We start from the raw sequence: 27710 nt of genomic DNA on the forward strand, positions 1-27710 counted from the left end.
TTGTTGCCAGCCAACTTGCCAGCCAGCCAGGCCTCTTCTGAGCCAGCGGAGGGCGGCTGTGGGTCAGCATGGCGTCCACCTCGGTGTTGGTCAACCGGGAGGAGGCAGCCGGGGTGGCTACAGGCACTTACTCGTACTGCAGCCAGCCTCGGGCCGTGCCCAACCGCCAGCGGTACCGGACGACCTTGGAGGCCAATGAGCTGTGAGTAGCAGCCAGCCAGCTGAGGGGGAGGTCTCAGAATTCCCCCAAAGCTTTTTGGCAGGGGAGAGAGAGAGGTGGGGTGTTGCCCCTCTTGGGGGTGGGGGTAAGGGGAACCCCCCTTGGCATCACTCCCCAGATCCTCCCGCTTTGCTCTTCCTCCTCCCTCCTCCCCCTCCTCAGCTCCCCAAACAGGGGTCCCCAAATCTAGAGAGCAACCCCTCTTGGCTGTTGCTAAGAAATGGTGGAGGGTTGGACTAGATGACCTACTAGGTCCCTTCCGACTGTTAATCTGTTCCATGGTGTCGGATTTCCTCCTTGGGTGAGGGGTCGGACTAGATGACCACCTACAGGGTCTCTACTGATTGTAAATCTGTTAAATGGCATAGAGCCTCCTGCTTGGCGGGGGTGGGGTGGGGGTTGGACTAGATGACCTCCAAGGTCCCTTCCAATTCTGTTCTTCTGTTAAAACTACAAGGGAGGCATCCAGCCTCACTTTGGAAGGCAGGGAGAGGCCTGTTGGGTCAAGCCATCTGCAGGAAAGCAAAGCTCCCCCTTCCTCTTAAAACACGCCATTTCTCTCCCCAGCCTTCCCCAAACCCTAAAGAGCACCTAGCGATCTGGTTTGTAGAGTTTCCACCTCTCTGGGTTCTGGGTTCGATTCTTTTTTGGGGGGCCCAGGAGCAGCCTGGATGAGCCGGCGCCACCCCGTCCCCTCCCCCTCCAGCTGGTTTTGTGCCTAAGGCAGGACTCGAACTCGACGTCTGCCGGTTGCTTAACCACGACAGCAAAGTGGCTTTCGTGGGCTGAACATGAATCGACTTGAAAATGGCACCGCCGACCAGCCAGAGTTACTAACAGAATGGCAGAGTTGGAAGGGACCTTTGAGGTCTTCTAGTCTAGCCCGCTGCTCAAGCCAGAGACCCTCTACCATTCCAAACAAGCGGCTGTCCAGTCTCTTCTTAAAAACCTCCAGTGAAGAAGCACCCACAACGTCTAAAGCAGGGGTCTCCAACCTTGGCAACTTTAAGACTTGTGGACTTCAACTCCCAGAATTCCTCAGCCAGCTTTGCTGATTGGGAGGCGAAAGCTCCACCTTCTAGGCCAGGGGTGTCCAACCTTGGCAACTTTAAGACTTGTGGACTTCAACTCCCAGAATTCCTCAGCCAGCTTTGCTGATTGTGAGGCAAAAGCTCCACCTCTTTTTGCTGGCTGAGGAATTCTGGGAGTTGAAGTCCACAAGTCTTAAAGTTGCCAAGGTTGGACACCCCTGGTCTAAAGGCAAGCTGTTCCACTGGTTAATTATTCTCCGTTATTATTCTCCAAAGCCCCTGAAGGCGGCAGGACAAGAAGCAACGGATGGAAACTAATCCAGGACAGAAGCAACCTGGAATTAAGGAGAAACTTCTTAACAGGGAGGACAATTAACCAGTGGAACTGCTTGCCACCAGAAGTTGTGGGTGCTCTGTCACTGGGGGCTTTTTAAGAAGAGACTGGACAGCCACTTGTCTGCTATGGTCTAGGGTCTCCTGCCTGAGCAAGGAGGCTGGACTAGAAGACCTCCAGGGTCCCTTCCAACTCCTATTCTATTCTATTCTATTCTATTCGATTCGATTCGATTCGATTCGATTCGATTCGATTCTCCAATATTCTGTTCTGTTCTACTCTACTCTATTCTAATGGATAATAATGGATGGAAACTGAACAAGGAGAGATTCAACCTGGAAATAAGGAGAAATTTTCTGACAGAACAATCAACCCATGGAACAGAAGTTGCCCTTGGAAGTTGTGGGAGCTTCATCCCTGGAGGCTTTCAAGAAGAGACTGGACTGCCTTCTGTCAGAAATGGTGCAGGGTCTCCTGCTTGGGGGGGGTTGGACTAGATGACCTACAAGGTCCCTCCCAACTCTGTTAATCTGATAATAGATAGGTTGGTAGGTAGGTAGGTAGAAAGAAAGAGAAAGAAAGAGAGAGAGAAAAGGGGGAAGGAAGGAAGGAAGGAAGGAAGGAAGGAAGGAAGGAAGGAAGGAAGGAAGGAAAAGAAAGAAAGAAAGAAAGAAAGAAAGAAAGAAAGAAAGAAAGAAAGAAAGAAAGAAAGAAAGAAAGAAAGAAAGAAAGAAAGAAGTTGTCGGAGCTTCATCCCTGGAGGCTTTCAAGAAGAGACTGGACTGCCTTCTGTCAGAAATGGTGTAGGGTCTCCTGCTTGGGCGGGGGGTTGGACTAGATGACCTACAAGGTCCCTCCCAACTGTGTTAATCTGATAATAGATAGGTCGGTAGGTAGGTAGGTAGGTAGGTAGAAAGAAAGAGAAAGAAAGAGAGAGAGAAGGGGGAAGGAAGGAAGGAAGGAAGGAAGGAAGGAAGGAAGGAAGGAAGGAAGGAAGGAAGGAAGGAAAAGAAAGAAAGAAAGAAAGAAAGAAAGAAAGAAAGAAAGAAAGAAAGAAAGAAAGAAAGAAAGAAAGAAAGAAAGAAAGAAGCTGTGGGAGCGCCATCACTTGACACTTTCAAGAAGAGACCGGACTGCCCTCTGTCAGAAATGGTGCAGGATCTCCTGCTTGGGGGGGTGGACTAGATGACCTACAAGGTCCCTTCTGTTATTCTACGTTTTGTCCTCACCGTCAGGAAGTTTCTGCTTAATTCCAGGTTGTGTCTCTCCTGGATTAATTCCCACCCATTGCTTCTTGTCCTGCCTTCTGGTGCTTTGGAGAATAGGGTGACCCCTCCTCTTTTGGGGGGGGCAGCCCCTCAAATCTTAGAAGAAGACTATCATGCCTTAGCAACGATCTTTTTTGGCTTGCTCTTCACCCCACAAATCCGTGTTTGTCAATATCGGCGATTTGAAGATGGATGGACTTTCGACTCCCACCCACCCATCTTCAAACCACCCTTGTTAACAAACATTGGTTTAAATGCTGAGAAGTCAGCCTAGGATATTTTTTTTCACACAATTACCCCTAGCCCCAATTTTCCTCTCTCTTGGCTGGCATCATACGAGGCTGAACACCAACTCCCCCACGTCCGGTTTTTAAACTTGGCCAGCTTCAAGTTTCGGTGTTTTATGTTTATTTTAATATCTCCTTGTTGACGTTCTCTTGAATTTTATCGTTCCAGGGAGGAGGAGCCGGTTCGCTATGCCAATCTCATGTACGAGCGGAGAGTGGTTCGTGGCAACACGTATGCCCTCCACGTGTTACCTTGGGTGGGTCCTTCTTCCTTCAACTTTTTGTCTTTTACTCTGGGAGGTGGGGGGGGGGGGTCCGTTTTTGAAAAGAGGCCCGCTCAGGAAGTAGTTTGGAAAATGTTTGGAACGAGGTGGAACTGTGTTGTTGGTGGGGAAATGTATGCCAGCTCCGCTTTTGGATCAAGAAGATGCCAACTTGGAGCGCCGAGTTTGCGGCCTCCTCCGTGGCCTCCCAGAGCGGCCCAAGCCAGATTTTTCTCTCCTCAACCCCAATACTACTGCGAGGAGAGGAGGTGGAAGAGACACAGCCCTGGGACTAAGGGGTCCTGGCAGCATAGCGGGGTGGGATTGGACTGGCACGGGGAGATCCAGATCCAAAACCATCCTTAGACTGGCCTATTTATTTTTTTACAAGGCAGCGGTTTGGGGAAGAGGTTTTGCTGTGAAGGTGGGGAATAGTTCATTCTTAAAAGCAATGGGAGAGGGACCTAGAGGGCATCTAACCCAACCCTTCCCTGCCGTGCAACTTTAGCCCTTCCCATGTTCTTCTTTGGCCACGGCGCTCGGCTTGTCCATTGGAAGCCAGCGGGCTCCTTCCATCCACCCAAGAAAATTGCGTTAATCTCCAGTTAACGACACAGGTGGTCGCTTGAAAACTGCAACTTGAAAAAGGCCAGGGTTGCGGTCATTGAGCGAAGCAACCCCAAGGTGTCTTGCCGAATGTACGTGTCATGCCCCTGGCAGAGTCTGAATCCAAAGAGGAAGCTGAACAGCTGACAGGAAGTGAGAGTGTGGCTCTGTTGGCTGTGGAGGAAACTGGGGAAGGGCAACGTCCGGCTGGGCAGAGCAGGGAAGAGGTAGAACAAGGGAGTTCAGAGGAAGACCCAGGCCCACCCCCTCTTCATCCTCGGGCATGCAGGGAGGAAGGGAGAAGGGAGCAATGTAAGTTGGGTGGCTTACCGGGGCGGAAAGGGCCCTGATTCCCTTCATTAGCCACAGCTGGGAAGAGAGTTTAAAAGAGATGCAAGCTTCATGCGGCAGGCTGCTGGGAGCAAACGTGACTTTATCTTGTGTTGTTGTTGGCTTATCTGTGTTCCTGGCATCTTCCCAACTGTGTGAGTTTTGCCGTGATTTCAAGTCTGAAATTCCTTCTCCTGCCCTGCCAAACTAATTACTTCAGTTTGGTTGGTTTGGACTTTAAATTACAGTTTGTGTTGATCGTGTTTTGGACTTAATTCTCTGCAGTCAAAGGCTGTTCCCGGGAGAGTTTTTTCTCCAGCCAGAAGGTAACCTGGACATTGGGGGCAAAGTTGGAGATAATCAAGGGACTCTTATTGATTATCTGGCTGTGTTGCCTTAGTGCCACGCCCCTTTGGGTCATCACAGACCACTTTTCCACTCAACGATCAAGATTCTGGGCGCAAATTGTTAGGAAAGGTCTTTAGAACTCCCCGACACTTGACCACACGGTTGTGGGTTGGCTTTCCAGTGCAGTGAGCCCGATCCTCTGGAGTTACAACGGCAGCGTGAAGCTCATCGGAAGATGCTGGCAAGGAAGAGAGCCAAGGAGCAGCTGCGGACAAGGACTCCAGAGCCCCTGGAGGGAAGGCGCCACGTCGATGTGCAGACGGGTACCGTAAAGATTCAGTGAAATGCCACGCTCTAAGTCACAGGGCAGGGTGGGGTGGGTAGAAAACCAAGGGTCTTTTATGATCTGGCAGAATCTGTGGTTCACCGGCAGCCGGTACAGACAGCAGCGGAATCGGACGGTGGGGAAGAATGGGGACCAATCTGGGAGTCTGGGGAGGACTTGGATGAGGGTCCTGCATCCGATGCAGGGATAGGGCCCGGGGCCATCTGGGAGTGGGGTGCTGCCTCCGGAGCCTTCGAAGTCTGGCAGCAGCGAGGCAGAGGAACAAGGGAAGCCTGTTCCCAGTGCATGCTTGCATAGAGCTGCTAGAAGGTGAGAACAGCTAAGACAAAAGGGGCAACTCAGGAGTAAGGCTGGGAGGTGATTGTCCCTCCCATATGGGATAAAAGTCAGACCTCAATGACGAAACCTTTGCAGGAAGCAAAGTCATTCACTCTGTTAGAATTAAACCTTGAAGCTCTGTGTGGACTTTGTTCTTCGGTTGGTTTTTGACAGTTCAATTGGCCCTTTAGTTGTTGGCAGCCATTCAAAGGAGAGAAAGGTGGGTGCTTATCTCGAGCGACTATTTGGGACTCCTTACCAGCGGGGAATGAAAATAATTCCCAGCATTGAAATAAAACAAGAGTCGTTTTAACTAAGTCTGTGCTTAATTATGTTCTCTGGGAGCCTTGGTCAGCACAAAAGCATGCGGAGAACAGCCAGAAAGAGGATTAGGGGACTGGAGGCTCAAACCTACGATAAGTGGTTACAGGAATTGGGTTTGCCTAGTTTAATGAAAAGAAGGACTCGGGGAGACAGGATAGCAGTGTTTCAATAGCTCAGGGGCTGCCCCAAAGAAAAGCGGGGGGTCAACTTATTTTTCAAAGCACCTGAAGGCAGGACAAGAAGCAAGGAGAGAAGCAATTAACCAGTGGAACAACTTGCCACCAGACATTGGGGTGCTTCAACACTGAAGGTTTTAAAGAGGAGATTGGATAACCATTTGTCAGGAATGGTGTAAGGACTCCTGCTTGGGCAAGGGGTTGGACTAGATGATCTACAAAGTCTCTTCCAAGCTCTGTTATTCTATTCTACTCTACTCTACTCTACTCTACTCTACTCTACTCTACTCTACTCTACTCTACTCTACTCTATTCTAATTCTATTCTATTCTATTCTAATCTATTCTATTCTATTCTACTCTACTCTACTCTACTCTACTCTACTCTACTCTACTCTACTCTAATTCTATTCTATTCTACTCTACTCTACTCTACTCTAATTCTATTCTACTCTACTCTACTCTACTCTATTCTAATTCTATTCTACTCTACTCTACTCTATTCTATTTTACTCTACTCTATGCTAATTCTATTCTATTCTATTCTATTCTATTCTATTCTATTCTATTCTATTCTAATCCTATATTCTATTCTACTTTAATCCTATATTCTATTCTACTTTAATCCTATATTCTATTCTATTCTATTCTATTCTATTCTATTCTCTGTCTCTTTCTCTGTCTCTTTCTTTCTCTCTGTCTCTCTCTCTCTCTCTCATAAGTGGCACATGCACACACACACACACACACACACACACACACACTCATGTCTTCTTTGCAGTGCTTAAACAGGAATGTCTTTTCGTTGAATGTTAAGGACCGAGTGTAACAGCTCTCCGAATGCAATTTCAGAATTGTACCTGGAGGAGCTGTCAGACCGCATCATCGAGGTGGATGTGGAGTGTCAAACGGATGCTTTCCTGGACCGGCCAGCCACGCCACTCTTCATCCCCGCAAAGACTGGCAGAGACGTGGCCACACAGATATGGGAAGGAGAGGTACCAGTTTCCGAAAAGGGCCACCACTTAAAACCTTTAAGGAGAAACTAAGTAGAAATTTAGACTAAATAGAAACTATCCTTAGCTCCGTTCATTGAGAAAGGCGTAGTTTTAGGAGCGGTCAGGGGTGCTTAGCAGGGATGCAAAGCCAGAACTGATCATCCCACGCGCAAATCCTTAAGTTGTACTTTCCTCCTTAAATGTCAGCTGGTGCTCCGTTCAAAATCCAAGAAAGAAATACTTACACTCCATTAATCAGAGAAAAGATACCTTTTACTGGAAATCAAGCGGTAGCAACGAAAGAATTCTGAATCTGAGAAAATGGGCGCGTAAATCACATATACAAAGCAGAAGGTGGTGAATCCAGCAGGTTCTAACCAGTTCTGGAGAACCGGTAGCGGAAATTTTGAGTAGTTTGCAGAACCGGCAAATCCCACCTCTGGCTGGAGAATTTTTACAGTCTCCTTCCCCTGCCACGCCCACCAAGCCATGCCCGCAGAACCGGTAGTAAAAAAAAAAAATTGAATCCCACCGCTGATACAAAATGATGGCAACATTCTCAACCCCAATAGTTCAATTGGCTCATCCAATAAAAAGTTGCTTATAGCATCATGTAGGGTAGAAGCCTAAGCAATTTATACGGTTCTGTTTTGTAACACCTCCAGCTCGCTTCCCACAACCACGTCCACCCCCTCCTCCCCCCGTTACTTATGACAGCCGAAAGAGGCGAAGCAAAGGAAGAAAATCTTGAAGGGTGACATTAACCATCCCTGGCTGTCCACCCCACTGTAACCCGGGGTGGGGTGGTCAAACAGGCGGCCCATGAGCCAGATGCATCACGGACAGGCCACGCCCACCCACCCCCCCCGGCTCTGCAGTGGCAAAATCCCGCCATCAGGATATGCCCCGTGACATCACGCGACGGGATCGAGTGCGACACCCGTGCGGTAACCAAATCAAGTCCGTGCAAGATATTTTCAGGATCGAACGGCTGCCGGTGGGGAGAGTTAGCCTGCAATGCCGTATCCTAACCCCTGCGCCGCCGTGGCTCAAATTCACCACGACTCAAATGGGGAGAGGGCTGGGGTGCCAAGAGGCCCAGGCCTCTCTGCCCGGAGCTCCGCTTAAAAGGCCCACGCGGTCACTTAACGACCGCCGCTGGGAAAGCCAGGTGTCCGAAAGCCTCCACTCCAACCTACAACTCCGAGACAGACATCTTCTCAAGGTTTCCTTTTATTAGAGTAGTTATACTGGCACATCGGGGAAAACCCGAATCTGAAAGTTCTGGGTTTCCCTCCAATAAGTAAAATATGACAAATCCACCCCCTGCACCAGTGGTGGTATTCTACCAGTTCGGCCCAGTTTGGCCGAGCCAGTAGCAGCGATGAGCAGCAGAGACCAAAGCGGTTCTCTCCACTGCTCCGCTGTTGGGCCCACCTGCCTGCCTGGGCTCACTCACTCACCTTGATCTGCTGAATTTGAAGTGCAGCTGCTTCGCGCGGCTCAGCTGAGTGTTGCGCGGCAGCTGCCGAAGCAACCGGGAGAGTGCAGGCTTGCAGGAGGTGAGTTGGAATGCCTCTGAGCCTACGCAAAGAATAGAGTAGAACAGAACAGATTAGATTAGAATAGAATAGAATAGAATAGAATAGAATAGAATAGAATAGAATAGAATAGAATAGAATAGAATTCTGTATTGGCCAAGAGTGATTGGACGCACAAGGAATTTGCCTTGGTGCAAATGCTCTCAGTCTACATAAAAAGAAAAGATACATTTTTCAAGAGTCAAGAATCATCAGGTACAACACTTAATGATAATCAGAGGGTACAATAAGAATAGAATAGAACGGAACAGAACAGAACAGAACAGAACAGAATAGAATAGAATAGAATAGAATAGAATAGAATAGAATAGAATAGAATTCAATTCCATATTGGCCAAGTGTGATTGGACACACAAGGAATTTGTCTTGGTGCAAATGCTCTTAGTGTCCATAAAAGAAAAAGATACATTCGTCAAAGAGTCAGGAATCATCAGGTACAACACTTAATGATAGTCAGAGGGTACAATAAGCAATCAAATCATACTAGGAAACAGTCAATATAAATCGTAAGGATACAAGCGACAAAGTTACAGTCATTCAGTCACAAGTGGGAGGGGATGGGTGATAAGGAGTGATGAGAAGATTAATAGGAATAGTAGTGCAGACTTTGTAAATAATTGAACAGTGTGGAGGGAATTATTTCTTTAGCAGAGTGATGGCGTTGGGGGAAAAACTGTCCTTGTGTCTAGTTCTTCTGGTGTGCAGTGCTCTATAGCATCGTTTTGAGGGAAGGAGTTAAAACAATTTATGTCCAGGATGTGAGGGGTCCGTAGATATTTTCACACCCCTCTTTGTGACTTTGCGCAGGATACAGGTCCTCCATGGAAAGCAGGTTGGTAGTAACTGTTTTTTCTGCAGTCCTAATTATCCTCTGGGGTCTGTGTCTGTCCTGTTGGGTTGCAGAACCAAACCAGACAGTTATAGAGGTGCAGATGACAGAAAGTGCGAGTTTGGCACACAGGTACACACAAAGTGTGTGCATGCACACAAAGCGCACCCACCAAGCCATGCCTACCAAACCGGTGGTAAAATGTTTTGAATCCCACCACCGTCCTGCACCCCTACATTCCACCACAAGCCCCAGTCACCATCCGTCCCAACTTGAGATGTCCTCTCACCCAGGTGCAGAGATAACATGACCTTGACTTAGAAAAAGAATGCTATTCTGTCTTCACTCCAAGAAATTCCCCCCTCCCATTTTCCCAGGCTCCAGCTAATCAGGCTTCCAAAGCTGACACCAGGACGGCAGTCGTTGAGCGAAGCCGTCACAAGGTGTCTCGCTTAACAATCACATTTTGTTCAACAATCAAGATCCTGGACCCCCATCGTGTGGCTGTTAAGGGGAAGATGCTTCCCACTGTGATTTTGGGCAGCCTACCGGGAGGGGGGGGTTCTCTCAAAATTTTCACAGGAACTTTTGGGGAAAAGAAATGTGTAGAATCGAATAAATGTTTCCCGCGTCCCGCTTTTCAGCTTTTTGACTTTGATATCGAAGTCCGGCCCATGCTGGAAGTCTTGGTGGGCAAAACAATCGAGCAGGCTCTGCTGGAGGTGATGGAGGAAGAGGAACTGGCCGATCTGCGGGCACATCAGTACGCTTTCCTGGAAATGCGGGCAGCAGAACTCGCCGAGGTCCAGCGCCTTGAAGAGCAGGAGAGGAGACACCGCGAAGAAAAGGTACACGCACAAGGGCAGGGCAGGGCAAGGCGGCAAAGAAAGCATATTCTTTTTAAAGCCAAGTCCTCGACTTACAAGGGTTCGTTTAGCGATCATTCAAAGTTATAACAGCACCGAAAAAATTGACTTACGACCCTTTTTCACATTTATGGCTATTGCCACATCCCCGTGGTCGGTCACTTGATCAAAATTCAGGAGCTTGGAAGCTGACTCATATTTATGATGGCTGCGGTGTTTCTTCTTCTTCTTCTTTTTTATAAACATTTTATTTGGGTTTTCACAAAACATAATACAAGTAAAATTTCTTTTTTTGAGAATAGCATGGTCCCGAGTTATCACTTCTCCATACAGACACAAATTCAATTTCATATTCATCTTTGTGTTCTATTCCATATCTTATTACTATTTTAACATTTTTCTCAATAATTTTTCCTTTCCCTTAGTTTTCTCAATCTTACTCTTAGTTATCTCATTCCTTTCTAAATTCAATTATATATATATCTTTTTCCAGGTTTCAATATCTTTCTAATCATTATATTTATACTTTTGTCTGTTCTGTTTCAATTTCATATTTTCTTTTCTCATTAAACAAAATTTTCCCCTGTATTTTATTTATTTATTTTGATTTATTTATTTTGATTTGTCAATTGCTTACAAGATAACGAGTATAAGTATAAACATAGTTATGAATACATGAAATGGGTACATATAAGAAAAATAAAAGAAACAATAGGATAGGGACAGTAGGCACGTTGGTGCGCTTATGCACGCCCCCTACAGACCTCTTAGGAAAGGAGTGAGGTCAATAGTAAACAGTCTTAAGGTTAAAAGTTTTGGGGGTTTGGGGAAGAAACCACCAAGTCAGGTAGAGTATTCCAGATATTGACCACTCTGTGGCTGAAGTCATATTTCCTGCAATCAAGTTTGGTGCGATTAATTTTGAGTTTGTATCTATTGTTTGCTCTTGTATTGTTATGGTTGAAGCTGAAGTATTCATTGACAGGTAGGACATTGCAATGTATGATTTTATATACTATACTTAGATCGGACCGAAGGCGGCGTAGTTCTAGGTTTTCTAGGTCTAGAATTTCGAGTCTGGTGGCATAAGGTATTCTGCAACGAGTAGAGGAGTGGAGAACTCTTCTTGTGAAATATTTCTGGCCTTTCTTCACTGTGTTAATATCCGATACGTAATGTGGGTTTCAGACTGATGAGCTGTATTTGAGTAGTGGTCTAGCAAATGTTACTGTAGTTACTGATTGGAGTATGACACCTTTGCATCTTTTAATTTTTATCCATTTCAACTCTTGTTTAAACTTCAGTTCATGCCTTTACAATTACAACATTCAATATAACACGTAACATCCAGTCAAATTCTGCTTGATACATTCTTAAAATATGCACTAAGTTCTTAAAGAGAAAGTATATATATATATATATATAACAATAATAAATAAAATACTTATTCTATTCCAATTCAGCTCTATCATTAATGTTAGTTATAATCTTTAACATCTTTAACATTTATTAAACATTCCATTACATTACAATGAGTATTTTATCTATTATTTTAATCACACTTGTTTCGTATTTTCAAAGTTCATTTCTATTTCTAATATAACAATACTATCTTATGTACCCTTGCAGAATCCCCCTTTCAATTAAATTTTCACCCATTATCCCTGTGTCTTCTAAATAGGCTTATACCCTTAATCCTTGTACATTTTCCCTATTTCTCTATATCCTGTTTCTGTCCTTTATAGTTTCTTTTCCTTTCCCTCTTTCCCCTCTTCTTCTCCTTCCCTTTTTGACCCTTCTCTCTCTAATTCTGATTCTCTCTTCTGTAATCCTCTCTTCTATTTCTTCCTAATATTGTAATTACTTTTCAAAGTATTCTTTTGGGGGGGTTGTTTTTTCAAATCTTAAAGTTTTCAATCTCTTCCCCCCTTTCTTTTCTTTTCCCCGCATAGAAATATTTGGTCATTGAAGATGGCTTCTTCTTTGTCCCGGCCTTCTTGTTCAACAGGCATTTCTTGTTGTTCCTCATAGTTCAGGATCTCCATTTCTAAAAATCAAAATACGAAGCGAAAAGAACCTCTTCCTTCTGGTGCATTTTCTTTCTGTTTTTTAAGTTCCATTCTCAATTCTTCCAAGAGTGATACCATTTTAAAAACTTTTAAACAACCACCCGATTAATTTTAGTCCTTTAGATCCAATAGCCAAAAATCCAAAAATCACCAAGTAATCCAAATAATCCAAAGCTGTTTCTTCTTGCTTCTTTTTTCCACTTTCTCTTCCTGGGGTTCTATTATCTTGTTACAAGGTTTCAGTTAAAATGTATCTTTTAGGAATCTTGTTAAAATTTCACTGTTAATTCCTTTCACTTCCAGGTGGTCTCCTCCATTTTTCCAGATCCTACTCTTTTTTTTTCTTTCTTTTAAACGTTTTTGAGAATCCAGAAATCTTTATTTGACATTTTATTTTCCGCTTAAATGTCTGTTAATGTCAAAGTGGATTTTTGCTGATTTCTTGCTTAAATCTCTTAGTTGTCAATATAGAGAAGAAAAGGAATAAAAACCAAATCCTTTCCCTTCCCTCTCTCATTCGCCACTTCAAAGTCTTCTTTGGGAGCAATATTATTCTTTATAATTCAAATTCCAGGGTACCTTATATTGTTGCTTTTTCAGTTCGACCCGGTCAGCCAAAACTTTCTCTTCTTATCTTCCTCCTGCACATTCTTTTCCAGTCAAGTTCTTCTTTGTGGTGGCCATTTCTGACCACCGCTGCAACTGCTTCGGGAAAAGGAGTAATGGCCAGCTGGGGAGGAGAGATGCGACTCTTCTCGACCCTGCTGGCAGTCTCCCTCCTCTTCACCATCTCTACGGGGTGGCTTAGCCCCAAAACCAGCCAGTTCAGGGCGCTCCAGCGGCAAGCACAGATCAAAACCACGCATGATCGCGGATTTCGGTCTGTCGCCGAAGAAGCTCAAACCGGAAACCCAGTGTTTCTTCTTCTTGTTGCTCTTCTCCTTCTCCTCTTCCTCTTCTCCTCCTCCTCCTCTTCTCATTCTCCTCCTCCTCCTGTGCGGTGCAAGCATGGGTAGGAAGCTGATTGGGTGATGCCTTGGGGCGGGGTCTTGAATGCCACCCCCTCCTCATTCCCTTCTTTTAAGATCTGGGAATTACAGAGGAGAGCCATTAAACATGGAAACAGGGAAGAACACTCTGGGAATGTCAGTTCAAGCCAAACATGAGTTGTTAAGAGTTTGCAGCAGAAAATCAAATCCAGGAAACACACACAGAGATGACTGATTCAGCAGGATTCATTCACTTCTTTATATTCATAATAACATACAAGTAAATGTACAATACCAAAGTAGGTTCTTCCAATAGAGAGAGCAGTAGAGAGCAGCTTCGTAGCTCAGAGCAGATTAGTTTCAGAGCTGAGAGCACAGAGCTAAACCACACCCAGACTCCTTCCGGTCTCAGTCACCAATTCAGCTCTCGTTGGCTGACCTTGTTACCCATGTCTCTGCCAGTTCATTAATATTCTGACACGAGTGTCAACGGTCAGTTGACTCTGGGCAGGAAAGGCCGAAGGGTCAGCTGGACACACCCCTCAAGGAACCCCAGTTGCACCATCCGTCTCCTTTCCTCTGCAGGAACGCCGTAAAAAGCAACAGATGGAAATCCTGCAGAAGGAGAAAGAAACGGCGGAGAAGATTGCCGCTCGAGCTTTCGCCCAGCACTACCTCTCCGATCTCATCCCGTCCGTCTTCGGCAGCCTCCGGGACAGCGGATACTTCTACGATCCGGTGGAAAGAGGTGCCGGACGGGTGTGGTGGGGGGAGAGTGGGTTTCCCCGCTCGGTGCTGGGAATTGCCTGCCTATGGTAGATTTGGAAAAGTGGGTTGGAGGTCTTTCGTGCGTTAGTATCCCATTTTGATCCTCAATGCTAGCTCAGGCAGAAGGACCGTTCAGTTTCAACCTTTTCTTTTTGCAGAATCCAACATTTTTGTTCGGAGTAGCGCAGCGTAAATTCAGCCCCAGAAAAGTAAACACAGACGGCTGAGGCTTCGTTTAACTTCTTTATTAACATGTAAAGTAAATTTTACAATACCAGTTGTAGATTTCTCCAACATGGAGCCAACTCAAACTGAAACAGACATGTTACAGAGCAGAACAGCAACTCAGGAGCTCAGAAGCAGACATCAGTTTCACTTTAGTTGAGCAGAGAAGAGAAGCAGTTTTATTTAGACAGACTCAGAGCTCAACATAGCTTCAGAGCTGCAGAGTTTGATGTAGAGCCACACCTAGGCTACTTCTAGTGTCAGTTTCCAAACAGTCCTCATTGGCTGACTTAGTTGCTATGCCTATTCATCGGCTGGCCTTGTTACCAAGCTCTGTTCCAGTTCATGAATATACTCTGACATTTTTCTCATTTCCAAATTCCTATAAGTGTGTGTGTTTCTTTTTAAAGGCTTACACTAAGAGCGTCTACAGGGAGGCGGATAAAAAATGGGTGCGGAGTCTCTAACAATGCTTTGAGCTCTAAGCCCATAGCGTTTATAAGCAGCATCCTGAATAACGGGAAGCGAGCTTCCTATGAACTTCTCTGTTGTCCTCACCACTCTCTGTAGGGACTTTCTATCTGAGGCGCTGCGGCCACCAAACCAAACAGGGATGCATGCAGTTTGTTAAAACGCTTCTCAGTCGGGCCTCTGTAAAAAGTGGCCAGGACAGAAGGAGAAGGATGTGGCCTCCTCGTCCAATGCAGGAAATGCAGATGTTATTCTGTAGAGTCTCCTTTGTCCTTATGTGACCATTGGTGAATGGGGTGGGTGGGGATGGAGGCCACATGATTCGTGACATCACTATAGAAATTACAGCATAACACGGATGACATCGTCGGGTTTTGACCCAGGGTTGAGCTCCTTGGTGGCCTGAGAATAGCTCTCTGTAGGTCAACGGAGGTTATGATGCGGCCCTAGGCCACAGCAGCCAGGGACGATGGGCCTTGTGCTCCATCCCTTGGCAAACAGAGACCTTGCAACAGTGACGCCTTCTCTGCTACTCCCCAGACATCGAGACGGGCTTCGTCCCATGGATCATGGATAAGATGGAAGACCTGCTGGAGAGAAGGTCCCTCGGCCGAATCTTTGCTGATAGTAAGTAAGGATCCATTCCCCGACCGTTGGGTGGTGAGGGGGGTCCTCCCCTGTTGTCCAAAGGAAACAAGGACCCTCCCTCTTAACTGACCCATCCCTCCCCATTGAGGAGCCCCCTTGTAAATACAGAGTTGGGCTGGGCTGGGCTCTCTTGGAAAGAGAATCTCTTAGGTTGACTGCTGGAAGGTTCGCGGCCAAAATCAAGACACCAGTAGTATCAAATACCTTGTGTCAGGGTTCCGGCAGTTACTCCAATTAAATCATGAGCCTCGAGCCACACTACCAAACCTAAAGAGGATTTATTTGGAGGTAACATTCTACGTCCGGCACTAACCTGGGCATAACCGACTCTGAGATATGTAATTCACTGTCACCCTTGTTCCTGCTTTTCCCCCCCACCCCCTCTGGGTGTATCATCCAACGAAACACGTCCACAGCCAAGAGTCATCAATCATGCTCTCCAATTAGATTTTTGCATGGCAGAAGCTTCGGTCATCAAATCAGTCTTTGAAGAAAATATGAATGGAACGTACTTTCGATTCCACAGTGCCGCCTGATCTTTGAAACTGCCTCCTTCTTTCTGTTGGCAACTATAAAACGTGCATACAAAATGTTTTATGAGTTGACACCTTGACTTGCAACCATTCTGTCAACTCCTAAAATATTTATGTGGTCTTCCTAGAGTTGCCAACAGAAAGGGAGGGGTAGCAGCGAGCAGCTTGCATTCCATAAATGTTTCAAAGATAGTTTCGAAGTGACTGAAGTTTTTGCCGGGCAAAATTCTAACTGGAGAGCATGATTGATGACTCTTGGCTATGGATGTGTCCCATTGGAGAATATGATTTATGACACACTCAGGGAGTGGGGGAGAACCAGGGTTAATAAGGGTGACAATGAATAACCTGTCTCAGAGTCAGCTACACCCAGACAATGCCGACATGTTTACTCCTAATAAATCTTTAAGTTTGAAAATCTGGCTAGAGACTCAGGATTTAAATGGGGGTAACTACCGGAACCTTGACACATTCATTTAGTGGCCATTTGAAGTTACGATGGCCCTGAAAACAGGGAGTTGTGACCGTTTTCCCCATGGTCACGTGTGATTTACATTCGGATGTTTGGCCACTGACTCATATTTATGACGTCGCAAGGTCCCCTTTGGCAACCTTCTGACAAGCGGAGTCCACAGGGAAGGCCAGATTCCCTTAACACCCTGGTGAGGAAGGTCGTAAAATGAGACCAAACTCACTTAACGACTTAGCAACAGAAATGTTGGGCTCAGTTGTGGAGATAGGTCGACAACCGGCAGTCATAGTTCCTGCCCGATCCCTCTTGGGTTCTGGAGTGGAAGAAAGTCCCCTCTCGTTCCATGGCTGCCTTAGGAGACGGGGAGCCGTTGTGCTTTGGCTACGGTCACCCGCAAAGTCCTTGCAGGATTTCAGAACTGCTTTGTGGTTGATCTCCTGACTTATAAGATTTCTTCTAAGAGCCGTGGTGGCGCGGTGGTCAGAATGCAGTATTGCAGGCTGACTCTGCTCGCTGTTAGCAGTTCGATCCTGACCGGCTCCAGGTTGACTCAGCCGTCCGTCCTTCCTTCTGAGGTTGGGAAAAGAAGGACCCAGAGGCTGACCCTGCAAACCGCTTAGAGAGGGCGGGAAAGCACTGGGGAGCAGGATATAAGTCTAAGTGGGAAGGAAGGAAGGAAGGAAGGAAGGAAGGGAGAGAGGGAGGGAGGAGGGAGGGAGGGAGGGAACAAGGAAGGAAAGGAAGGAGAAGGAAAGGAAGGAGGGAGGGAGGGAAGGAAGAAAGGAAGGAAGGAAGGGAAGGAGGGAGGGAGGAAGGATGAAAGGGAGGGAGGAAGGAGGGGAGAGGGAGGAGGGAGGGAGGAAGGAAGGAAAGGAAAGAGAAGGGAAGGAAGGATGGAGGGAGAGAAAGGAAGGAAGGAAGGAAGGGAGGAAGGGAGGTAAGGAGGGAGGAAGGGAAAGAGGGAGGGAGGGATGAAGGAGGGAGGGAAGGATGGACGGAGGGAGGGAGGGAGGAGGGAGGGAGGGAGGATGGAAGGGAGGGAGGAAGGAGGAGGGAGGGAAGGAAGGAAGGAAAGGAAGGAGAAGGGAAGGAAGGAGGGAAGGAAGAAAGGAAGGAAGGGAGGGAGGGAGGGATGAAGGATGAAAGGGAGGGAGGAAGGAAGGAGGGGAGAGGGAGGAGGGAGGGAGGAAGGAAGAAAGGAAAGAGAAGGGAAGGAAGGATGGAGGGAGAGAAAGAAGAAAGGAAGGGAGGATGGGAGGAAGGAGGGAGAGAGCAAGGAAGGAAAGGAAGGAGAAGGAAAGGAAGGAGGGAGGGAAGGAAGGAAGAAAGGAAGGAAGGGAGGTAAGGAGGGAGGAAGGGAAAGAGGGAGGGAGGGATGAAGGAGGAAGGGAGGGAAGGAAGGAAGGATGGACGGAGGGAGGGATGAAGGATGGAAGGGAGGGAGGGAGGGAAGGAAGGAAGGAAAGGAAGGAGAAGGGAAGGAAGGAGGGAAGGAAGGAAGGAAGGAAGGAAGGAAGGGAGGGAGGGATGAAGGATGAAAGGGAGGGAGGAAGGAAGGAGGGGAGAGGGAGGAGGGAGGGAGGAAGGAAGAAAGGAAGGAAGGGAGGTAAGGAGGGAGGAAGGGAAAGAGGGAGGGAGGGATGAAGGAGGAAGGAGGGAAGGAAGGAAGGATGGACGGAGGGAGGGATGAAGGATGGAAGGAGGGAGGGAGGGAAGGAAGGAAGGAAAGGAAGGAGAAGGGAAGGAAGGAGGGGAAGGAAGGAAGGAAGGAAGGAAGGAAGGAAGGAAGGAAGGAAGGAAGGAAGGAAGGAAGGAAGGGAGGGAGGGATGAAGGATGAAAGGGAGGGAGGAAGGAAGGAGGGGAGAGGGAGGAGGGAGGGAGGAAGGAAGGAAAGGAAAGAGAAGGGAAGGAAGGATGGAGGGAGAGAAAGAAGAAAGGAAGGGAGGATGGGAGGAAGAAGGGAGAGAGCAAGGAAGGAAAGGAAAGAGAAGGAAAGGAAGGAGGGAGGGAGGGAAGGAAGAAAGGAAGGAAGGGAGGTAAGGAGGGAGGAAGGGAAAGAGGGAGGGAGGGATGAAGGAGGGAGGGAGGGAAGGAAGGAAGGATGGACGGAGGGAGGGAGGGAGGGATGAAGGATGGAAGGGAGGGAGGAAGGAGGGAGGGAGGAAGGAAGGAAGGAAAGGAAGGAGAAGGGAAGGAAGGAGGGAAGGAAGAAAGGAAGGAAGGAAGGAAGGGAGGGAGGGTGGGATGAAGGATGAAAGGGAGGGAGGAAGGAAGGAGGGGAGAGGGAGGAGGGAGGGAGGAAGGAAGGAAAGGAAAGAGAAGGAAGGAAGGATGGAGGGAGAGAAAGAAGAAAGGAAGGGAGGATGGGAGGAAGGAGGAGAGAGCAAGGAAGGAAAGGAAGGAGAAGGAAAGGAAGGAGGGAGGGAGGGAAGGAAGGAAGGAAGGGAGGGAGGTAAGGAGGAGGAAGGGAAAGAGGGAGGGAGGGATGAAGGAGGGAGGGAGGGAAGGAAGGAAGGATGGACGGAGGGAGGGAGGGAGGGAGGGATGAAGGATGGAAGGGAGGAAAGGAAGGAGAAGGGAAGGCAGGAGGGAGGGAGGAGGGAGGGAGGGAAGGAAAAAAGGGAGGGAGGGAGGGAGGAAGGAAGGAAGGGCTGTGGTGGTGAAGTGGTCAGAACGAAGTATTGCAGGCGAACTCACGGCTCACTGCCAGCGGTTCAATCCCACCAGGCTCCAGGTTGACTCAGCCTTCCATCCTTCCGAGGTCGGTAAAACAAGGACCCAGATTGTTGGGGGCAAGAGCCTGGCTCTGTCCCTCCCTCGGAGCGGGCTGGAAGGCCCTGTGAGGCGGTATAGAAGCGCCCTGGCTCCTGCTATCCCTTCTCCTCCCTCCTCTAGGCTTAATCCGCGACGTGGTGCAAAGGAGGCTGCAGGCCTTCGAAGACGGCGCCTGGCCTCCACCCCCGGAAGCTCCCCAGCTGAGTGACCAGGAAGCGGAGGATGGACCAGAGGCCGCGGCCCCCCTGCAGACCCGGACCTCGGGACCGCTGGGGGTTCCCCACCGGCCTGAAGGCTCAGCCCAGCCAGATGCTCCGGTCAGTCAGGCGGAAGGTCCTGGAGAAGCCGAAACCTCCAAACAGCGGCAAGCCGCTGGCCAACCGGAAGATGACCAAGGCCAAGCCAAGCAGCCAGAGAACTTGGGGTCGGAGCCCCAGTGAATGTGGTGAGCCTCTGAGGTACAAATAGGCCCCAGGAAGGCTGAGGTGGCTCTCTGTGGTTCTGCAGTTGAAGGCTGACTACTTTCTATCAGAATAACAGATTTTGGAGGTCTTAACAGACTGATTAACAGAGTTGGAAGGGACCCTGTAGGTCATCTAGTCCGACCCCCTGCCCAAGCAGGAGACCCTACGCCATTACACAGATTAGCAGAGTTGGAAGGGACCCTGTAGGCCATCTAGTCTGACCCCCTGCCCAAGCAGGAGACCCTACGCCATTACACAGATTAACAGAGTTGGAAGGGACCCTGTAGGTCATCTAGTCCGACCCCTGCCCAAGCAGGAGACCCTACACCATTTAACAGATTAACAGAGTTGGAAGGGACCCTGTAGGTCATCTAGTCTGACCCCTGGCCAGGCAGGAGACCCTACACCATTTAACAGAATAACAGAGTTGGGAGGGACCCTGTAGGTCATCTAGTCCAACCCCTGCCCAAGCAGGAGACCCTACACTATTTAACAGATTAACAGAGTTGGAAGGGACCCTGTAGGTCATCTAGTCCAACCCCCTGCCCAAGCAGGAGACCCTACACCATTTAACAGATTAACAGAGTTGGAAGGGACCGTGTAGGTCATCTAGTCCAACCCCTCGCCCAAGAGGAGACCCTATGCCATTTCACAGATTAGCAGAGTTGGAAGGGACCCTGTAAATCCTCTAGTTCAGAATAATAGCTTGACCCCCTCCTCCTCTCCGGGGCAGCCCCTCAAATATTGGAAGACCGCTATCGTGTCTCCCCTGGTCCTCCTCTTTACTAGACCAGCCAGGCCCAGTTCCTGCAACCGTTCATTGTATGTTTTAGCCTCCAGTCCCCTCATCATCCTGTTTGTTCTTCTCTGTACTTTTTCTAGAGTCTCGACATCTTTTTTATTATGTGGTGGCCAAAACTGGATGCAGTACTCTAGGTGTGGCCTTACTAAGGCTTTATAGAGTGGTATTAGTACCTCCCTTGATCTCGATTGTATCCCTCTGTTAAATCAATTTAGGATTGCATTGGATTTTTTGGCTGCTGCTGCACACGGCTGGCTCCTATTTAGCTGGTTGTCCACTAAGACTCCAAGATCCCTCTCCCAGTTCCTGCTATTGAGCCTGGTTTCACCCAGTTTGTATGTGTCCTTTGGGTTTTTCTTGCCTAAGTGTAGGACTTTCCTTTTGTCTACGTTGAATTTCATTCTGTTAGATACGACCCAGGGTTCTAGTCTGTCCAGATCCATCTTCTAGCCCAGCTCCCTGCCCACGCAGGAGACCCCATTTCATTCTGGACAAATGGCTGTCCAGTCTCTTCTTATCACATGAAAGAGGATTAGGAGACTGGAGCCTAAAACGTGCGAAGAACGGTTGCAGGAACTGCGTAGGTCTAATCTAATGAAAAGAAGGACCAGGGGAGACAGGATAGCGGTTTTCCAGTATCTCAGGGGCTGCCCCAAAGAAGAGGCAGTCAAGCTATTCCCCAAAGCACCTAAAGGCAGAAGAAGCAATGAGTAGAAACTAATCATGGAGAGAAACAACTTAGAAACGAAAGAAGAAATTTCCTGAGAGTTAGAACAATTAACCAGGGGAACAGCCCGCCACCAGAAGTTGTGGATGCTTCAGGTTTTTTAAAAAGAGGACTAGACAGCCACTTGTCTGAAATAGTATAAGGTCTGCCGCTTGAGCAGCGGGCTTGACTAGAAGACCTCCAAGGTCCCTTCCAGCTACACAGCTTTAGAAAAAGAGAAGAGACTACCTGCTTCGACCACTAGATGTCACTAGCAGCCCTGGGAAACCAAAACGGATCTGCCTTTTCTTTGGCTAGAGCTGATGGCAGGTGCTGTGAAGCAGAGTCCTCCTCCTCTGCGTGCCCAACCTGGCGCCCTCAGCGAAGCTTGGTGGGTGTGTATCCCCCATGCCTCTTGGTTGGAGAAGGTGTGTTAGGCCTTCAGTGGTTGCCGATCAGCCCAAAGCACCTGGAAAGAGCGCAGAGAAGAGCAACGAAGAGGCTCAAACACACGACGGACGGTTGCAGGATCTGGGCCTAGGCTGGTCTAGGGAAGAGAAGGACCAGGGGAGACAGGAGAGCAGTGATCCAATATTTGAAGGGAAAGGGAGAGAAAGAAAAGGAAAGAACAAGAGAAAGAGGAAGGAAGGAAGAAAGGAGAGAGAGAGAGAGAGAGAGAGAGAGAGAGAGAGAGAGAGAGAGAGAGAGAGAGAGAAAAAGAAAGAAAGAAAGAAAGAAAGAAAGAAAGAAAGAAAGAAAGAAAGAAAGAAAGAAAGAAAGAAAGAAAGAAAGAAAGAAAGAAAGAAAGAAAGCAAGAGAGAGTGACTGGAGGCTAAAACATACGATGAACTGGGCCTGGCTGGTCTAGGGAAGAGAAGGACCAGGGGAGACAGGAGAGCAGTGATCCAATGTTTGAAGGGAAAGGGAGAGAAAGAAAAGGAAAGAACAAGAGAAAGAGGAAGGAAGGAAGGAGAGAAAGGAGAGAAAGAAAAAAGAGTGAGAGAAAGTGAGAGAAAAGGAAGGAAGGTGAGAAAGAAAGAAGGAAGGAAGGAAGGAAGGAAAGAAAGAAAGAAAGAAAGAAAGAAAGAAAGAAAGAAAGAAAGAAAGAAAGAAAGAAAGAAAGAAAGAAAGAAAGAAAGAAAGAAAGAGGCTAAAGCATACGATGAACTGGGCCTGGCTAGTCTAGGGAAGAGAAGGACCAGGGGAGACAGGAGAGCAGTCTTCCAATATTTGAGGAGGGGCTGCCCCAGAGAGGAGGAGGAAGGGGTCAAGCTATTCTCCAAAGCCCCCGAAGGCCGGACAAGGAAGAATGGATGGAAACTGATCCAGGAGAGGTTCAACCTGAGAAATAAGGAGACATTTTCTGACGGGGAGAACAATCAACCCATGGAAGAGAAGTTGTAGGAGTTTCATCCCTGGGGGAGGCTTTCAAGAAGAGATTGGACAGGAATGGCGAAGGGTCTCCTGCGTGCTCGAGGGGTTGAACTAGATGACCTACAAGGTCCCTTCCACCTCTGTTAGTCTCTTAGTGGTTGCCAATCAGCCCAAAGCACCCAAGATCTGAGCGAGAAAGAATTTTCCAGGCCCCTAAACTGTAGATGGTTTCTACCAGCTCTCTGATGGGGGTTGCTATCCAGTGTTGGGATTCCATTTTTTTAATCCTGGTTCTGTGGGCATGGCTTGGTGGGCGTAGCAGGGGAAGGAGACTATAAAATCTCCGGTCCGAGGTGGCATTGGCCGGTTCTCCCAACTCCTCAAAATTTCCGCTACCGGTTCCCCAGAACTGGTCAGAACCTGCCGAAGACCATCTTTGCTTCCATCCCTGGGAAAGCTGTTCCCCACACCTGGAGAAATCTATCTCCAGCCCACTTCCGTCTTTCCGAGCCTTGCTTAGCCACCATCGACCGCCATTAAGGAACCAAGGCAAACCCAGTTTGTTCGCAGGTCTAACCGATGGATTTGCATCCAGAACTGAATCGATTCTTTTCCATTGGCAAACTGGAACCAAAGCAAATTTGTGGTGTCTCTGAGCTCAGTGGTGGATTGGCGGACATCTCATGACCCGACTGGGTATTAACATCAGTGCGATGAACGTCATCCCAGGTGGCTAGATTCTGGGTAGTAGTACTTCCTGCACTGGATGAGGAGAGCACACCTTTCTCCCTTCTGTCCTGGCCACTTTTAATAAAAACAGAATTGAGAGTGTTTTAACAAACTGCATCCCTGTTTGGTTTGGTGGCTGCACTGCCTCAGATAGAAAGTCCCTACAGAGAGTGGTGGGGACAATGGAGAAGATTACAGGCTGCGTGTAATTCACAGACTGGATTTTAACATAATTTTTATCTCGTATTTATTTATTTTTTTCTAGAATTTTTAATTGGATGCTCATGGAGTGTTTTTATTTGTTCTGGTCTCTGGTCTATAATAAACTGCAATAAATGGAAATTGAATTGAACATCATCCTGCACTGATGATGTCACCTAGTTGGGTCCTGAGATGTCTGGACCAAGCTGAGATAGAACACAATTCAACACCCCACCCCCGCCCCGACTTACAAATATCCTCTACTACAGGTAGTCCTCGACTTACAACAGTTCACTTAATGAACATTCAAACTTAAAACAGCAGTGAAATAATATACTTATAATTGGTTTTCATCCTTACGACCATTTGCTGTACCCCCATATTGCGTGATCCAGATTTGGGCGCGATGACCACAGACTCATCTTTACGATGGTCGCAACATCCCGGAGGAGTCAGGCGAGCCCCATAGTCGATGAGGGAAGCTAGATTCACTTAACATCCAGGTTGCTAACTTCATAACTTGCAGGGATTCACTTAACAACAGTGGCAAAAAAGGTGTTCTGACCCAAACCTTGTTCCAAGTAAACAAACACCAAACAAAGATAAAAAGCAAAGCCTTTTAATGATTCTTTACGTATTCCCTTCCTTCTCGGTTAAAAGGCTGTTTCAAACTAATTGTCTCTGATAAGAACGAGCCTTGCCTAGGTGGTGCAAGGCTGCCAAGAACACTAGATGAAGTTACTAAGAAATATTTCAAACCCAAAGAGTCTCCAAACGCCAACCAAGAGAGTCCAAACATCCACAAGGCTTGAGTGCAAGAACTTCTTTGCAAAGAATCCCGGTGTGATAACCCAGGGTGGGATACAAAACAAACACAGTCACAGAAAACAGGTGAAGCCCCTTTTATTCCTTCAGTTTGTTTTCAAGCTCCGAATATCTTTGACGGAAGACAAAAAAAAACTCCCACACAAAAAGTTATAAGAAGAAGGGAAAAAGCAACACAAACCAGGCAAGATAAGTGCTGGAGGATATTTACAGATAACACACACTGGGAAGGATGTCAAACTCGGAGAGGAACCATAAACTAGAGATATTTCCATGCTTTGTTTCCAGAATTTGCCAATACGCATGTCCGCCCTCTTATTCAGTTGTCACATCTGCAGCCCACGAAGGGGATCAAGGCCTCTTCCTCCCCAGTAGACCATGCCATTCATGTTGCTCCCTTATCCTCTCCTCCCTGCGTGCCCTAGGATGGAGAGGGGATGGGCCTGGGTCTTCCTCTGACTGCCCAGCCGGCCTCTGCCCTTCCCCCAGCCTCCTCCACAACCTCTGGAGCCACACTTCCTCTCCCTGTCAGCTGTTCCTCCTCTTCCTCAGAGTCAGTCTCCACCAGGAGCATGACACCCGGTCTCTCAGTCTGGCTTTTATCCCTTAAGGGAGGGGCCATCCCCTTGCAGCCTTACTCCCTAGTCGCCCATGCTGTTGCAGCTGCTCTTTCCTTCGAGCTGCTCTGCACGCACATGCACTGAGCACAGGCTCCTCGGGGACCTCTTCCTCACTGCTGCCAGCCTCCACCGTCTCCGAAGGCAGCACCCCACCCCCTGATGGTCCTAGCCCCATCCCTGCATCCCACGCAGGCCCCTCACCTGAGTCCTCGCTCTCCGAGACCTCAGCCATCCGCACCTGCTGCCGGCGAACCACAACAAAAGGTCATATAGCGGGGCAACCAATTTCTCACTCAAGGACATAAACGTTGGATTCCACTGTGGTCATAAGTTGGGGATTACCTGCACAGAAGAAGGAATTTAAATTCCTTGGTAAGTCGGTGGGTGAAAAACCATCACCCCGGTTTCCTTGCCAGGCTCCTCTTGGGCCCACCCGGGTCTGAAAAGATGCGTTCAGGGGCACAGTTAATAATCATGCATTTTTCCCTGTCTCTTTTCAGGAAACGGCTGCAGGAAGAAGGCGATGCCCCTTAAACGAGCCTCTGAAAATTGGCAAATTATCGAATTTATTTTACTACGGTGGACAAAGCAATAAATGGAAAGTTATAGGGTTCCTCCCCGCAAAACAATTTATGTGCTTATTAGCCCCACAGCAAAAGGAAACTCTTCTCGGCTTCCTTTTCCACGATTCTCTTAACAGTTCTCTTTCAAACTCTATATTTGTCTTTATTCTGGGCTAGGCCTCAAAAAATTTAGCGACTGGTTCTCTGCCCAGTTGCTGGGTGGGTGTGGCCATGGTGGGTGTGGCCTAGTTGGCCTCCTGCACCACAGCAGAGGTGGGGGCTGTTTCCATCCTCCCTGGGCTCCAAAGGCTTTCTGTGAACCTCTGGGAGGGCGAAAATGGCCTCCCCAGGCTCCAGAGACCCTCGGGAGGCTGGAAACGGGCCCACTTCCGGCCTTCTAGAGCCTCCAGGAGGCCCATGTTTTGCCCTTCCCGAGCCTCCGTGCCTCCAAAATGGGCCCCGTGGGGACTCCGGGGAGGGGCAGGGTGGGCGAGGCCATCCAGGAGCGGGATTTACCAGTTCACCGAACCAGTAATTAAAAAGGATCCAATTAGCTACCAGTTTACGTGAACCGGGGCGAACCGGTAGCAACCCACCTCCTGCCTTGATTGTGCAAAATGTGGAATCACAAATTGAAAAAAGGTTGCAGTCCTGAATGCAACCTGAAGGGGGGGCCTTTGTTTTGTTCTTTTAAGTCCATTTGGAAACACCGGAAAATAGAATTTCAGCTGAGCTTCGAACGGTTTTTTTTCCTTTTTAAGAGGATTCCAATAAGGATAATATTCAACCAGATTCTGTTTTACAGGGTTGGGTTTTGTTGTTGTTGTTGTTGTTGTTGTTGCAAAGAGTTAACCGTAGTTAAATAAATTCTTTTCGTTTCGTATTATACTTGCTGGAGTTGACCTGGGACCGAAAAGAAAGGAAAACACACACACACACATTAAGAAAAGGTAGTTTGTAAAATGTGCTTGTCTGCCCTAAGCCTGAATTGTTTTTGTGACTTCAGCCAAAAGGAATCCTGCCTTTGGAATTGCAAAATTTTCTCTCTTGCAAAACTTTTAATCACAGAGGAGGCGATGGACAACGTTAAAAGGATTTCATTTCGAGCATTCCCTGTTTCCTCTTTGCAAATGGTTCTTTGGAAGTAGTTACTGGTTGTATTCTTAGATGGTGAGTTCACCCTGTTCTGTTTCTGTTTATCTTCGAGAAGTGCTGGGAGAGGAGTGTGTATGCACACCCACGTATAAATAATAGCCCTTGTACAAATGTTAGGATAATACTGGATTGGCTGAGTTGCATTGTATTTTATGCCTGTCTCTGGCGAGATGTATTTTCTGTATTTTCTGTACTTTCTGTTTTCTTTTATATAAAAAAATAACTGAAGAGATAAATCAAAAATGACTGGAGTGATGTGTTCTGACTTGGGCTTCACCAAATCGCAAAGCAGACCCCTCAACCCGACAAAACCCCTTTTTATTTGGCTAATGCGAATATCCTCTCGTCCACATGCAGCGAAGTCCCGGCAAACAATCTTTCAAGAGTGATTTACAACCCCACCTACTTTTATCAGGCTTGGAGAGTTGCCAGGCCGATATCTTCCAAATGCCCACACTGTAGCAGTAATTACTTGGCAAAAAGTCAGGAACAGATAGATCTTCACCCTCATGAATTGAACTCATTGTCTCCTGCCAAACCCCACTTCCCTTTCGCTCCTCTTTTATTCCCTATGGGAGGGGCCATTCACTGTCCACCTGTGGCTTTACTCCCGAGTCGACCCTTATTCCCTTAACTGTTCCTTTCATCTGGCAGCTCTGTGCATGCGCACGTTGGGAACAGGCTCCGGCTCTTCTTCTGCCTCACTGATGTCCGACTCCGAAGGCAGCTGATAACTGTCAGACAGCCCCGGCCTCATCTCTGCCTCCGATGCAGAGCCCTCAGTCCTGACTCCAGGACTGGCCTCAACCTCCTCACTATCCGAATCTGCTGCCAGCTTTGCAGGCCACTGGTGGGCCCCAAGATATTGGGATTTGTCTGTCGCTTTTCTTTTTGTATTTATTTATTTTCAAAATTACACATCTCTATTTACATTGTTAACAGTATTGTTTCATCGATATTGCATATATTTACATTTATTTCTATACATTAATCCTTATTCCTATGTTCTGTCCACCATTTATCTCATACCGCATAGTATTCTGATCCCTCCTCGCCTTTTAGTTCTGTTGTAAGTTTGTCCGTCTCGGCCCTCCTCCGTTGCTTTTCAACACTCTGCCTTTCGGCTTCCCTCTTCTTCAAATCCCAGGAAGAAAACCTCTTTGGAAAAGATGTGAG

General features: G+C 47.7%; 1 protein-coding gene across 2 annotated transcripts; it reads left to right on the plus strand.

The window, feature by feature from the left end:
* On the plus strand, positions 1 to 26777 carry LOC113451101 (radial spoke head protein 3 homolog B-like). 2 transcript variants are annotated; one of them, XM_087922561.1, is made up of 9 exons: positions 1 to 202; positions 3310 to 3397; positions 4869 to 5010; positions 6703 to 6848; positions 9923 to 10126; positions 13788 to 13950; positions 15207 to 15293; positions 19216 to 19553; positions 25317 to 26777. In XM_087922561.1, exons 1-8 carry the CDS (start codon positions 69 to 71, stop codon positions 19533 to 19535), a joined length of 1284 nt encoding a protein of 427 aa, XP_087778687.1. In that variant the 5' UTR covers positions 1 to 68; the 3' UTR covers positions 19536 to 19553; positions 25317 to 26777. The 2 variants fall into 2 exon arrangements, with proteins under 2 accessions (XP_087778687.1, XP_026578242.1); XM_026722457.2 differs by having other exon boundaries at positions 2 to 202; positions 19216 to 19540.
* Positions 26778 to 27710: the final 933 nt, after the last annotated feature.

This window comes from Pseudonaja textilis, chromosome 1 (genome assembly GCF_049901715.1).
Source record: "Pseudonaja textilis isolate UNSWEBS1 chromosome 1, rPseTex1.2, whole genome shotgun sequence".
Taxonomy (NCBI): domain Eukaryota; kingdom Metazoa; phylum Chordata; class Lepidosauria; order Squamata; family Elapidae; genus Pseudonaja; species Pseudonaja textilis.